Source organism: Merops nubicus, unplaced genomic scaffold (genome assembly GCF_000691845.1).
Source record: "Merops nubicus isolate BGI_N331 unplaced genomic scaffold, ASM69184v1 scaffold14383, whole genome shotgun sequence".
Classification (NCBI taxonomy): domain Eukaryota; kingdom Metazoa; phylum Chordata; class Aves; order Coraciiformes; family Meropidae; genus Merops; species Merops nubicus.
In genome coordinates, this window is record NW_008599688.1 from 23,285 (window position 1) to 34,460 (window position 11,176).

General features: G+C 47.6%; 1 protein-coding gene across 1 annotated transcript in view; it reads left to right on the forward strand.

Moving 5' to 3' along the window:
* LOC103770227 (collagen alpha-1(V) chain) overlaps positions 1 to 11,130 on the forward strand; it is a 34,174-nt gene extending 23,044 nt beyond the window's left edge. Inside the window, exons 26-36 of the mRNA XM_008937479.1 lie at positions 291 to 398; positions 834 to 887; positions 986 to 1,039; positions 1,435 to 1,542; positions 2,021 to 2,074; positions 2,735 to 2,770; positions 3,533 to 3,586; positions 3,931 to 4,189; positions 4,643 to 4,755; positions 6,834 to 6,902; positions 10,783 to 11,130. Of these exons, the coding sequence (XP_008935727.1) occupies positions 291 to 398; positions 834 to 887; positions 986 to 1,039; positions 1,435 to 1,542; positions 2,021 to 2,074; positions 2,735 to 2,770; positions 3,533 to 3,586; positions 3,931 to 4,189; positions 4,643 to 4,755; positions 6,834 to 6,902; positions 10,783 to 11,052 (1,179 nt within the window). The 3' untranslated portion in view covers positions 11,053 to 11,130. The remainder of the gene's footprint in view (positions 1 to 290; positions 399 to 833; positions 888 to 985; positions 1,040 to 1,434; positions 1,543 to 2,020; positions 2,075 to 2,734; positions 2,771 to 3,532; positions 3,587 to 3,930; positions 4,190 to 4,642; positions 4,756 to 6,833; positions 6,903 to 10,782) is intronic.
* The last annotated feature ends 46 nt before the right edge of the window (positions 11,131 to 11,176 follow it).

Consider the following 11,176-nt stretch of genomic DNA (forward strand, 5'->3'; position numbering starts at 1 on the left):
TGCTAGCTCATCTCCCAGGAAAGCTTTCTGCTCCAGAGAGCTTGCAGCTAAAGGACTGTTCCTGCTGGAAATCAGCAGAAATAGGCAAGGCTGAAAAGTTCAGGAGTTTGAAGACTTGTCCTCAGCATGTCAGGGATAGGGAGCAGTAGGAGAACCAACAAGCAGAGGGTTTTACCTGCTCTGCATGGACCTGCTTCCACTCTGTGACATCCTGGCACTAGCCAGGGCATATTAGAGAAGTTCCCTTGATGCTCCAATGCAAATCAAACCATGCTGCTTCTTGCATCTAGGGTGAAGCTGGTTTGGAAGGACCTCCAGGGAAGACTGGCCCAATTGGTCCCCAAGGTGCTCCAGGGAAGCCTGGCCCTGATGGCCTTCGAGGGATCCCTGGTCCAGTCGTGAGTATTCCCCAACTGAGCAGAGTCTGAGAAAGCTGCTGGGCAGGGTTGTTCCTGGTGCTTTGCTGTAACCCATCTGCCTTGGAAGATGCCTTTCTCCCAGTGTTCTGTCTGTCTTAAATGCCTGACAGCAGATAAAACATATTTAGTGGAAATAATGGGACAGTGAATATCATCTCCTGGCATGGTTTGTGCCATGGGTCTGCTCGCCTGCTCTCCAGGGATGAGTTTCCATGACCTCCAAAGTCCCTTTTCCAGTAGAGATTTGAGCATGAAAGGAACCTAAATCCTTTTGCTGTTACCATCTGTGGGAAGCCAGGGCAAATGTTCCCTGGCACGGGGACCAGATGAGAGTGAGGGAATAATCAGAATAATCCTAGCTGGGAGCATTGTTGTGAGGGATGCTTGTTTTGAAGGAACTTCACTGTTTTACAGGGTGAACAAGGTCTCCCAGGATCCCCTGGCCCAGATGGTCCTCCAGGCCCACTGGTATGTCCAGACCATCAAATTCCATAAGTTTTTGAAACAAGTGAATGCATTTTATGTGAATTCATTCCCTCTTTTGTTTTCTCCCCTGTATCCCAAAGGGCCCTCCGGGTTTGCCTGGCCTTAAAGGAGACTCTGGCCCCAAAGGGGAGAAGGTAAGGGTGGCATGAATGATCTCACTGCACGGCCTGCTGGCCATGTCTGATGTGGGGGAAAAAAGTCATTGTAGATGGGTCTTGCAGTTGGCAGGACAAGGCTGAGGAGTGCCACCAAGCACAACCTTCTAGAGACTTGTGTAATAGGTGTTAGCCCACACAATGAGCAGATGCTCCAGTCCAGTGGTTCTGCTTCTGGATTTGTAGCATTTTCTCTTGCAAAAAGCCAGTGCTTTGCTCTGCTCTGCCACTTCCAGCTGTCAGGGGTAGCTGCAAACCCCTAGCACCTCACTTAGATGTTTGGGGTTGTATCTAGAAGTGTCTTTGCTGTGTAGCTTTGGCAATTGGTTGCCTCTGGTGAGAGATCATAGTTAACATCTCCTCTTTTCCCCTAGGGTCATCCAGGTTTAATTGGCCTTATTGGACCACCAGGAGAGCAGGGAGAAAAGGGTGACAGAGGTCTCCCAGGCCCCCAGGGCTCAGCAGGACCCAAAGGAGAGCAGGTAAATACTCCAAAAGACCTTAATGAAATGTGCTTTTGAGCCAGGGGGTTTGCTGACTTTGAGCAGGTGTGGCATAGCAGAGATGCTCAACCTCAGCAGGAGACTGGCTAATTTTTGAGGAAATCTTTCTCTATTAATGTAGTATTTTACATGTGAAATGCAAAGATGCTTCAAAATGACCCGTTTGAGCAGAAGCAGATTCTCAAGGGTTCTATGAAAGAAGTTGAACAGACTTGGAGGAATGGTAACATTAAATAGGCATCTAAAGGACTGATTTTTGAAACTGTGCCTCAAAGAGAGATGAGATTCCTTGGTCATGCTCTTGCCTGAATCATGGGCATACTTAAAAAAACCAATTAAATCTCCAGATTTGAATTGAGTCCTCCAAAATCAGGTGGTTATCTGTGAGCAGATGTTGTGTAGTTATAGGGCACCATAGCTGCACATGAATCAATGGTGTTGTGCCTTTATTTTCCAGGGTATCACAGGTCCCTCTGGACCAATTGGACCTCCAGGGCCACCAGGATTACCGGTATGTGGCAAGTGGTTTTCTGATAATACTTTAGGAGCCACAGAGTCTTCTAGAGTCACCTTGGTGCTCTCAGTCCTTCTGGCCTGACCTTGTAGGAGGAGGCTGATGGGAATGGGCTCTCCCAGCTCAGCCCATGGTAAACCCTTGAGTGAACTACAGGAGTACTGGGGAGGGGACATGTGAGCTGAGAGATGGTCACAGGGGACACGGTGTGATCAAGGCAGGGAAATTATCCCACTCTGTTTCTCTCTCCTTTGGATTATCTACAAGCACATGATGATTTCTTGCACTTTTTGCTGTTTGCATTGTTTTTTCACTGGGTGCTCAAGGTTTGCATCCCACACCCTTGAGCACCACCAGCATTGGTTGTTGCTGGGTGTCCTTATCACAGAGCCAGGATCAGCCCTGGCTTCCAGTGATCACACAGCAGCTTTCCCAGCCCTCCCCTGGGCAAGAATGTGGAGCTCTGACACAAATGCTTTTTGTATTTTGGCAAAGAAAAGCAACACTGAACTCAAGTGGATGTGAAAAGTGGAAGCAGAAAGGGAGTGAATTAGGAAAACCACCTCCTGTAACACTGCTCTGTGTCTCTCTGAAGAGAGACCAACAACTTCTCTGCTAGAAATGTACTGACTTCTTTCTGTATTTCTCTCTATACAGGGTCCACCTGGTCCCAAAGGTGCTAAAGGATCATCAGTGAGTATAGACATTGTTAAATGAAGAGGCTGAGGAGCTCTTATTAAATGCATAACCTGCTGTGACTCCTCCACAACAGTGGCATTAAGGCAATTAGCCAAAGATGACAGCAGCAAATGCAGCCTTTTCAGGCTGGCTGAGGCCAGGAATTATAATTGGGAAAGGTTTCTGTTGCACGCTCTGTACTTCACTGGTGCAGCAAAGATCATAAGGAGGAATCCAGCACATAGTCCTTAGGAGAAAACCTACTGCTGGAAAGCAGAGGGTGTTAAAAATAGCCTGTGAAGCAGGAGGCAGCAAAGCTGAAAAGTGAAGAATTCGGTGAGAAATGTGACACTGAAGCAAGCTTCATGTTACAGATCTATGTAGGCAGCTAAAAACTCCCTTTGGGCAACCTCCTAATGTCTTTTCCCCATGTGGAATTCAATGTTTTATGAACTTGAAGATTTTATTTTGATTTATAAAACTGCTGATTTGATCTGGAGAGTTAATGTTTTCATGCATTGAAAGGTTCTTCCTTTTCCATAGGAAGCCTAGGCAAAATTTGATTGTTTAATTTGATCTTTTCTTCTACCTAGGTATCAAAAAGAACCAAAATGAACATTTTCTTGAGGGGTGCAAGGGGGCTCTTCTTGAGCACTTGAAGGGACAGGAAGAAAGTTTTTGCCACAGGAGACTATTAAAAGAAATAATGTTTGGGATAAGAGACAAGTGCTTTGTTCCTGAGTGACTCATACATTTTTCCCTTGTTTTTCCACCCAGGGTCCAACAGGTCCAAAGGGTGAATCTGGGCTTCCTGGACCCCCAGGGCCTCCTGTAAGTAGAACCTGTTGCCTGAAGTGTGAAAGGAAGTTCAGATGGAATGGGTGTTGTAATGTTAGCAAGCAGATTTCTGAACAGAGATTAAACACCTCGTGGGTCTTAGCAATGGATTGGCATCTCTTAGAGATGCTGGGGAAGAAAGGATGTGAGGGGGTGAAGTTACTAATGGGAAGATGACAAGATGGGCACCACGTTCTAGCCTGGTGGCCAGAGGTTTAATTGCTACCATCATGGGTGGTTTATTTCTCTGGTTTGTCTCTCTTGGTGCTGCTTTGGCCATCTCTTCTGTCTCTTCCCCACTGCCCAACGCCAGGAGAAGTTTTATCTTCTTTCCACAGGGTCCTCCTGGAGAAGTCATCCAGCCACTGCCCATCCAGTCTTCCAAGAGGACCAGGCGAAACATCGACGCCAGCCAGCTGCTGGACGAGGGAAATGCTGACAACTACATGGACTATGCAGATGGCATGGAAGAAATTTTCGGCTCTCTGAATTCCTTGAAACTGGAAATTGAACAAATGAAGCATCCCTTGGGCACTCAACATAACCCAGCACGTACCTGCAAGGATCTGCAGCTCTGTCACCCCGATTTCCCAGATGGTGGGTGCTGGGGAAACACTCTGGCTGTCCCAGCTCTACACAGTGCATACAAACAAGTGCAGGAGGAGAAGTAATTTGGGGAGTCCCTGGCCCTGTTGTCCCATGAGGAGTGTGGCTGACAAAAGGAATATGTAGAGAAGAGTTGGACTAGATGATTGTTGTAGGTCCATTCCAATCAAAATACTCCATACTAAGAATGGGGCTATAGGATGAAAAGTCACAGTTCCCAGAAGTTGCCACAGTATTGAGTGGAATCAGAATATGATCAGTTTTCCAAAAAATATACAGAAGTTGTAGCCTAGGAGAGAGATGAAGCAGCCCTGGTTGCTAAAGTGGGATTCAGAGGACTTAGTAGTGTTGGCTTGATGGTTGGACTTGATGATCTTGGAGGTCTCTTCCATTCCTTCACCATGCTGATTCCTTCTTCCCTTCTCTTCCCTCTCCTGCATCCAGGTGAATACTGGGTTGATCCTAACCAAGGATGTTCCAGGGACTCTTTCAAAGTTTACTGTAATTTCACAGCTGGTGGAGAGACGTGTATCTTCCCTGATAAGAAATCTGAAGGAGTAAGTCCACACAACCTTTATTTTCCCCCATCTATATCCTGGTGGTAAGCAATTGTTGCCTGAGTATTCAGAAAAAAGTCCATTTCAGCAGAATTGAACAATAGCAAGTCAGGATTAAAGATCCAGAACACATCTTTGTTACCACAACATCACCTTCTAAAATAATAAGGTATATGTTTGCAAAGAGAATTTCTTTGAGTAAATCAGATTTAAACTGTGATTTGGGACAAGCCTTTGATGAATTTCCCAGGCATAATAAATATTAAAACTTTAATTTCTTTCCTTTGCTCTACAAAGGCAGAAGTGTGTGTCAGTGCAGAAACTGCAGCTCCACGTGAGATTCAGTTCACTCATTCCCTGTTTTCCCTCCTGCAGCCAGGCTGCTGCACAAGCACCTCGATTCCTCTCCCCTTGCTGTGTCTTCAGGCAGAGCAGATAAATATTTATCTCCTGTCATCTTTCCTGGTGTTTCTTGGGGGTAAACAATCCTAAATGATTGCAGCCAGCCCTGGCACTCTTCCTGGCACTGATGCACAGAGCTGATGAAGTTGTTTGTGTAATGATGTGCTTAGGTGAACCATGCCCAGAGTTTTTGTCCTGTAGCCATGCACTCTGTGTTCCTGCTGCTGCTCTGCCTGATGCCTGGGGACCAGTTCTTGCACTAGCCAAGCAGGAATTCTTACAAAGCAACCTGGGGCAGCTCACTCAGTGTCCCAGTTGTGCTCCAGCTGGGTTAAGGTGCAGGGAAAGCTGTTCCCTCCAGCCAAAGCCCTTTACTTGCTGAATTTCATCCACCAGAAATATTTGCCAGCCCAGGACAAAGAACACACAACATAAACCTTCCTTGATGTTTTTTTTTTGTTGGGGCTGTTTGAATAGGAGATGGATTTCTTCTCCTTTGCATTAACTTGCTGTGGGTCTCCACAAAATGAGGACAGCTAAAAAAGCAAAGTCTGCTCAAGGTGTTGCTGCTGCTCAGACTCCTGCCACGCTGCTTCTGCAAGTGGCTCTTTAACCCTATCTCATCCACTGGGGATGCTGCTCCTCTTGATGCTCCTCAAATGCAAACAGTGCTGCACTTTTGCAGGACTGTTGTAAATAAAAATCTTCAGCCTGCCTGTTTTCCATGTAGAGGAATGAAAAGAGCCAGCACACCAGCTCTAATGTTGGCTGAGTGGTTTTATTATAGGCCACAGCAGAGTTTAAGCCATATCCCCTTTCAGTCCATCCTTTACCCAGCAGAAACACTCTGACTTGCTTTATGCTTCACTTACTGGAGGGGAAAGGACAATCCTAAGACACCTGCATAGAGCTTGGCTGCTGTTTGAGAGGAGATTTATGGCAGAAACGAGGGAGTTTGTGGGAGGGTAAGAGAGCAGACAGCAGCCACACTCCTTCCTTCTGCTCTGACTCAAGGTGATTCAGCTGCTTAGACAGGCCTGCCATAAAGGGTGCTCTGACAGCTCATGTCTTGTCAAGGTCACCCCCTGCATTGCTCCAGGTACTTGGAGTTCCATCCCGTGTGATGGGCCAGCACCAACTGGGGAGGATGTGCTGCACCTCACTGCTGCACGAACACAGGAGGCAGGCAGAGGCTTTTCCTTAATCCCATCCTTTGCCCTTCCCAGCCTCACAGCTCATTTTGGATTCGGAGTTGGAGTGCCAGCGGCATTTTCCATTCCCAGCATTGCTTTTCCAGCCCAGCCCTCTCATGAACAATGCCTCTTTTACCACCGATATTTCCTTTTTTTCCTCTTTGTCTTTCCTTTTATCTCTCCTGCTGACAGACTGCACTGCTGATTTTGCATCCAAAGTACCCAGGAGGCAGAAATCTTTAGCCCTGAGCAAAGGAGGCTGGTGCCAAGGCAGTGCTGGGCACCCAGGGCAGCACCTTGTCATCCTCTGCTGCTGGCACCTCAGGGGTTTGGTGTATAAAGACTAAGAAAACATTTTAAAAGGCTGTTGAAACAGTTCAAGAAGACATGCAGACCCTGCTTGTGGAACTGAATGTAACTTTTTTTCTTTCTTTTTTTGTTTTTTCTTCTTTCTCTCTTTCCTCGGTGCCGTCCACAAACTAGGCTAGAATTACTTCTTGGCCAAAGGAAAACCCAGGCTCCTGGTTCAGTGAATTCAAGCGGGGTAAACTGGTAAGATGCATCTTGGTGCTTTCTGTTTTCTTTAACCCCTGTCAATATTTTACAGAGTAAAATGGCTCGTTGGCCCAAAGAGCAGCCCTCCACATGGTATAGTCAATACAAGCGGGGGTCGTTGGTAAGTGGCTAACCTTGACCTTGGCCATCTAGTCTGAGTCAGAGCACGTCATCTGCTTGGGTATGGCCAGAGCTGCTGCACTCTGCATGCTGGACTAATAACCATCACAAGTTCACAGTTGAGAACATTTAAGGTGGAATGCTGAAAAAAAAAAAGAAACAAACCCCAATGGGGATGCTCTTTTTTCCCTAGTCTGCTTTATTGGAAGCCTAGGAGCAGGTCACAAGCTTTGCCCCTGTGGTTAGGGGAGCTTGCAGAGCTGGAGCTGATGCAGGTCTGTCTCCACAGGAGGGCTCTTGCTGTCTCCTGAGCAGTTCCAAATTCATCAAGATGTCCCCATGCTGCAGCCCCCCAGCAGTGGAGCCTTATCTCAAGAGCTGAGAGATTCCTAAGGTGATCCTTCAGCCCAGAGCTGTCACAGCCCATGCTCACTGGTGTCCAGGCTGAGGTGGTGAATCTGCACATCTCTGGTCTGGGACAGGTTTTCCCCAAAGGATGGATTTTGTCTCCTACACTGGAGATGAGCAACACTGGGGGTTCTTGTCCAATCCATAGAGCTTGAGAGGCTTGAAGTCACTGGTTTAAAGGAAGGTTTCAGCATTTGGTAAGCTGAGTGGACAGAAATTTGACTTAGTACCAATTAAGGATTTTTTCAAGGGAGAAGAACTGTTGTAAGGTCACACAATGTTTGACATCAGCAAGCAAACAAGACAGCAACATGTAGAACAGAGGAAAAGCTCTGGTATTTTGGCCAGTAATAGGATGTTCAGGTCATGCATAGATCATTCCCACAGAGCCTTAGCCCTGGTCAGGGATGCCAGAGAATCACAAAATACTGGGCTGGAAAAGACCTCAAGAAATATCTGGTCCAGCCTTTCTTGTCAAAAGCGTGGTCTGGATAGGACATCCCAGAACCCTGTCCATCTGAATCTCAAAAATGTCCAGTGTTGGAGAATCCATCACTTCCCTGGGGACATCATCCCCCAGAGCAGCTACCAACCAGTGTAAGCCAGGTCTCCTGGAGCAATAGAAATCTCCCACGAGTTTCAGTTCTAGCAGGATGTGGACAGTGAGCTCAGTAACATCAGGAGAGTTCGGGAAGAAGGAAATATTCTGCTGATGAACCCAACCTGTCCCTGAGAGCAGGAGATGCTCCAGCGTGCCACGCTGAGCTGCCTCGTGCTGTTGACATCTCCCCAGGGAGGAGGTTTCTTGCAGTGCCCCAAACTTCCACCTTAAAAGGCAAACAACAGAGGAAAGCCCCACGTTGTTTTCCTACGCCCCATTTCATCGCCACTAAGCACGTTTTGCTCTGATTCTGCCCACAGGGAAGATGTGGCTTCTGCAGCCTTTCTGCCTTATCAAACCAGGCTGCAGAAGCCACAGCTTCAGCCTCAGAGCTCCTTGGAGGGCAGCTACTCATAGCTTAATTACAGAGCACTTCATCAGTTAATGAGTACCTCCATTTCTTCATCTTCTCTGCTTTTCTTTTAATTTTTTCCAGTCTCTTTATCAGCTATGTTAGAGGCTGTAGAGCTTAGGGCCCATATTTTATTTTTTTTTAAATAGGAATTTCAGTGCTACCTGGAGCCCTTTGCTCCATCTTGCTCTGTTATCATTTTCTTGCTTTTTTACCTGTCCTGCATTTTCTGTTTGAAAACAAAAAAGAAGCCACCAGCACGTAGAAGACCTGCCTAAAGCAAACCACAAAACTGTTAAACACACAAGCCATGAAAGAAAAGTTTGATGTTTTTTTTGCTTTTAAAGCACTTCTCATTTCACCACAGTCAGTGCTTGGAACCATGAGCTTGATAAATCAGAGAGACATTTCCCTAGATCCAAAATCAGTGGAAATTTGTGTGTAGATGAGGGGGATGAAGGAGTTTTGAGTTCCCCTTTGGGTGAGGTGTTGCTCCACGGAGAAGGTCCCTGGTGTCTTTCCACACAGCCCAAGCACACTTGGTCTTTGGTGGGTGCTGAGCCCCTGGACAGTCCTGAGGCCAAGGGGAATGGTTCCAGGCAGATGTGGGGCTCCCATGTGGATCTCAAGGCTTGTAGCTGTGCAGATGCCTTTCTTCTGAGGATGTCTAAAGGACAGAGTGAATATGAAATAGAGAGAAACCACCTTGTTTTGATGCTTCCAGACTGTCATTAATCAATGACAGGGAGTACTTGGAGCCAGCTTCTCACCATTTCTCACGATGCAGCCAAACTGCATTTAGAGGGATAAAAGGGGTGCAGATGTTCCCTTCTTTCCTCCTGTGTTGCACACAATTCCCAGTCTCTCTAACAAGGCCTGCCACCCATCCTGCCCTGTTATCCTTCACAGCCATATGGCATCTGCCACAGGGAAATCCTATCATGGAGAAAACAACCAGCTCCCAGTGGCAAAGCTGAGACAGGGCTTCCTCCAGTCTGCAGAGGCAAAAGAGCAACTGGGACCCCACAACATGCAGTCAGGCTTCCAAATCAAGCAGGGATTTGAAATCAGAACAAATAATAGAAGTGGGTCCTGCAGAGCAGTTGTGTCATTGGGTGTGGGTCAAGTAGCTGGCATTTTGTGTCCTCTCCCTTCCACGTCCTGGTGGTTTGCTGGTAGCTCTCCTCTTGGCACGCATGGCTCTCTCATGGTCAGTCATGTTTCACTCTCAGGAGGACAGTGCAACAGTATCCTGACAACTGGTTGGTATATTTATTTTTATTTATCTTTTTCTCCTGGTTTGATTGTCTGGTTATCAATCTCTTCTACTGTTTGCAGCTTGGCCAGATGTTTCATGGTACCTTGAAGAACACCACGCTCTTTGTGTGCCTGTAGTTTTCTCCTGGTCGTTTCTAAAGAAACCCACTGTCCACAGAGGACAGTAAGGAGCAGCAGCTCTGGTGGCTTGGCCAGGGGTGGAGATGCCACCTGAAGTACAGTTTATATACACTAAATGTCTTGCTGTGCATTTGCTTCCTTGGTGGGATACAAGAGAAAGTCTCAAAGTCCTGAATTCCCTAGGTGTGGAAGTGGGTTTCAGTAAATTGTGTTTTGCAGAATTATGTTCCTAGGCACCATTCTCCAAAAGAGAAAAGGACCCTGATGTGCAGAATGGAGCAAAGCCCTGTGTTGGTGCAGCTCTGTGTTTCATGACACGCCCTGAGGGCAGCAAATGCATCTTCTCTTTAGCTGAGCATAGTCTCACTGACCAGGACCAGGGCAGCACGGACTCCAGGAGCAGGATTGGTGCAGATGGAGTGCAGAAGTGGCTGAGTGTGCTGGTGCCCATGGAAAACAAATGGGAAATACCCCAGTGTGTGCAGAACAAAATACCCACAGTGGTCAGGAAATCACGTCCATAAGGGCAGGGGAGAAAAAGCCCCAAACCCAGAAATTTGGGTTCTTTCCTCTTGGAGAAGTGCACTCAATGTTGGCTTCAAGTTGAGATCCCAGAATCTCCATATTTGCCTAGCTCTGCACCTTTTTGCAAACAGAGCTGAAATCCCCCTTCATTTTCTCCCCTGCCCTGCATTAGCTGTAGTTTTTTTAGCTCACATCTAGCAAGAGAAGTAAGTTGTCCCATCATAGCCCTGCCCCAGCCACAGGAGGACCAGAGCTGCCCTATAGCGTGGCAGGAGCCATGTCCCACCCGGGTGGAGTGGTGAGACTGAGCCCTGTGCACAGGGTAATGAAGATGGATGAGACTGGTGGTCCTCAGATCCCCCCCAACCTCTGCCCATCACCACCCAGTGTTCCCCCATCTCCTCTCCTCACAGCTCTCCTACGTGGATTCGGACGGGAACCCCATCGGCGTGGTGCAGATGACGTTCCTCAGGCTCCTGAGTGCCTCGGCCCACCAGAACATCACCTACAACTGCTACCAGTCTGTAGCCTGGCACGATGCCACCACCAACAGCTACGACAAGGCCATCCGCTTCCTGGGCTCCAACGATGAGGAGATGTCCTATGACAACAACCCCTACATCCGAGCCACCGCCGACGGCTGCGCGGTACGTGGCAGGAGTTGGGGGTGTCCAGATCTGTAACCAGTGGAGTCCCCCAGGGATCAAACCTGGGTCCAATCCTGTTCAACATCTTCATTAAGGACCTGGGTGATGGTGCAGAGTGTCTTCTCAGCAAGGTTGGCTGATAGCCCTGAAGGCTGTGGGG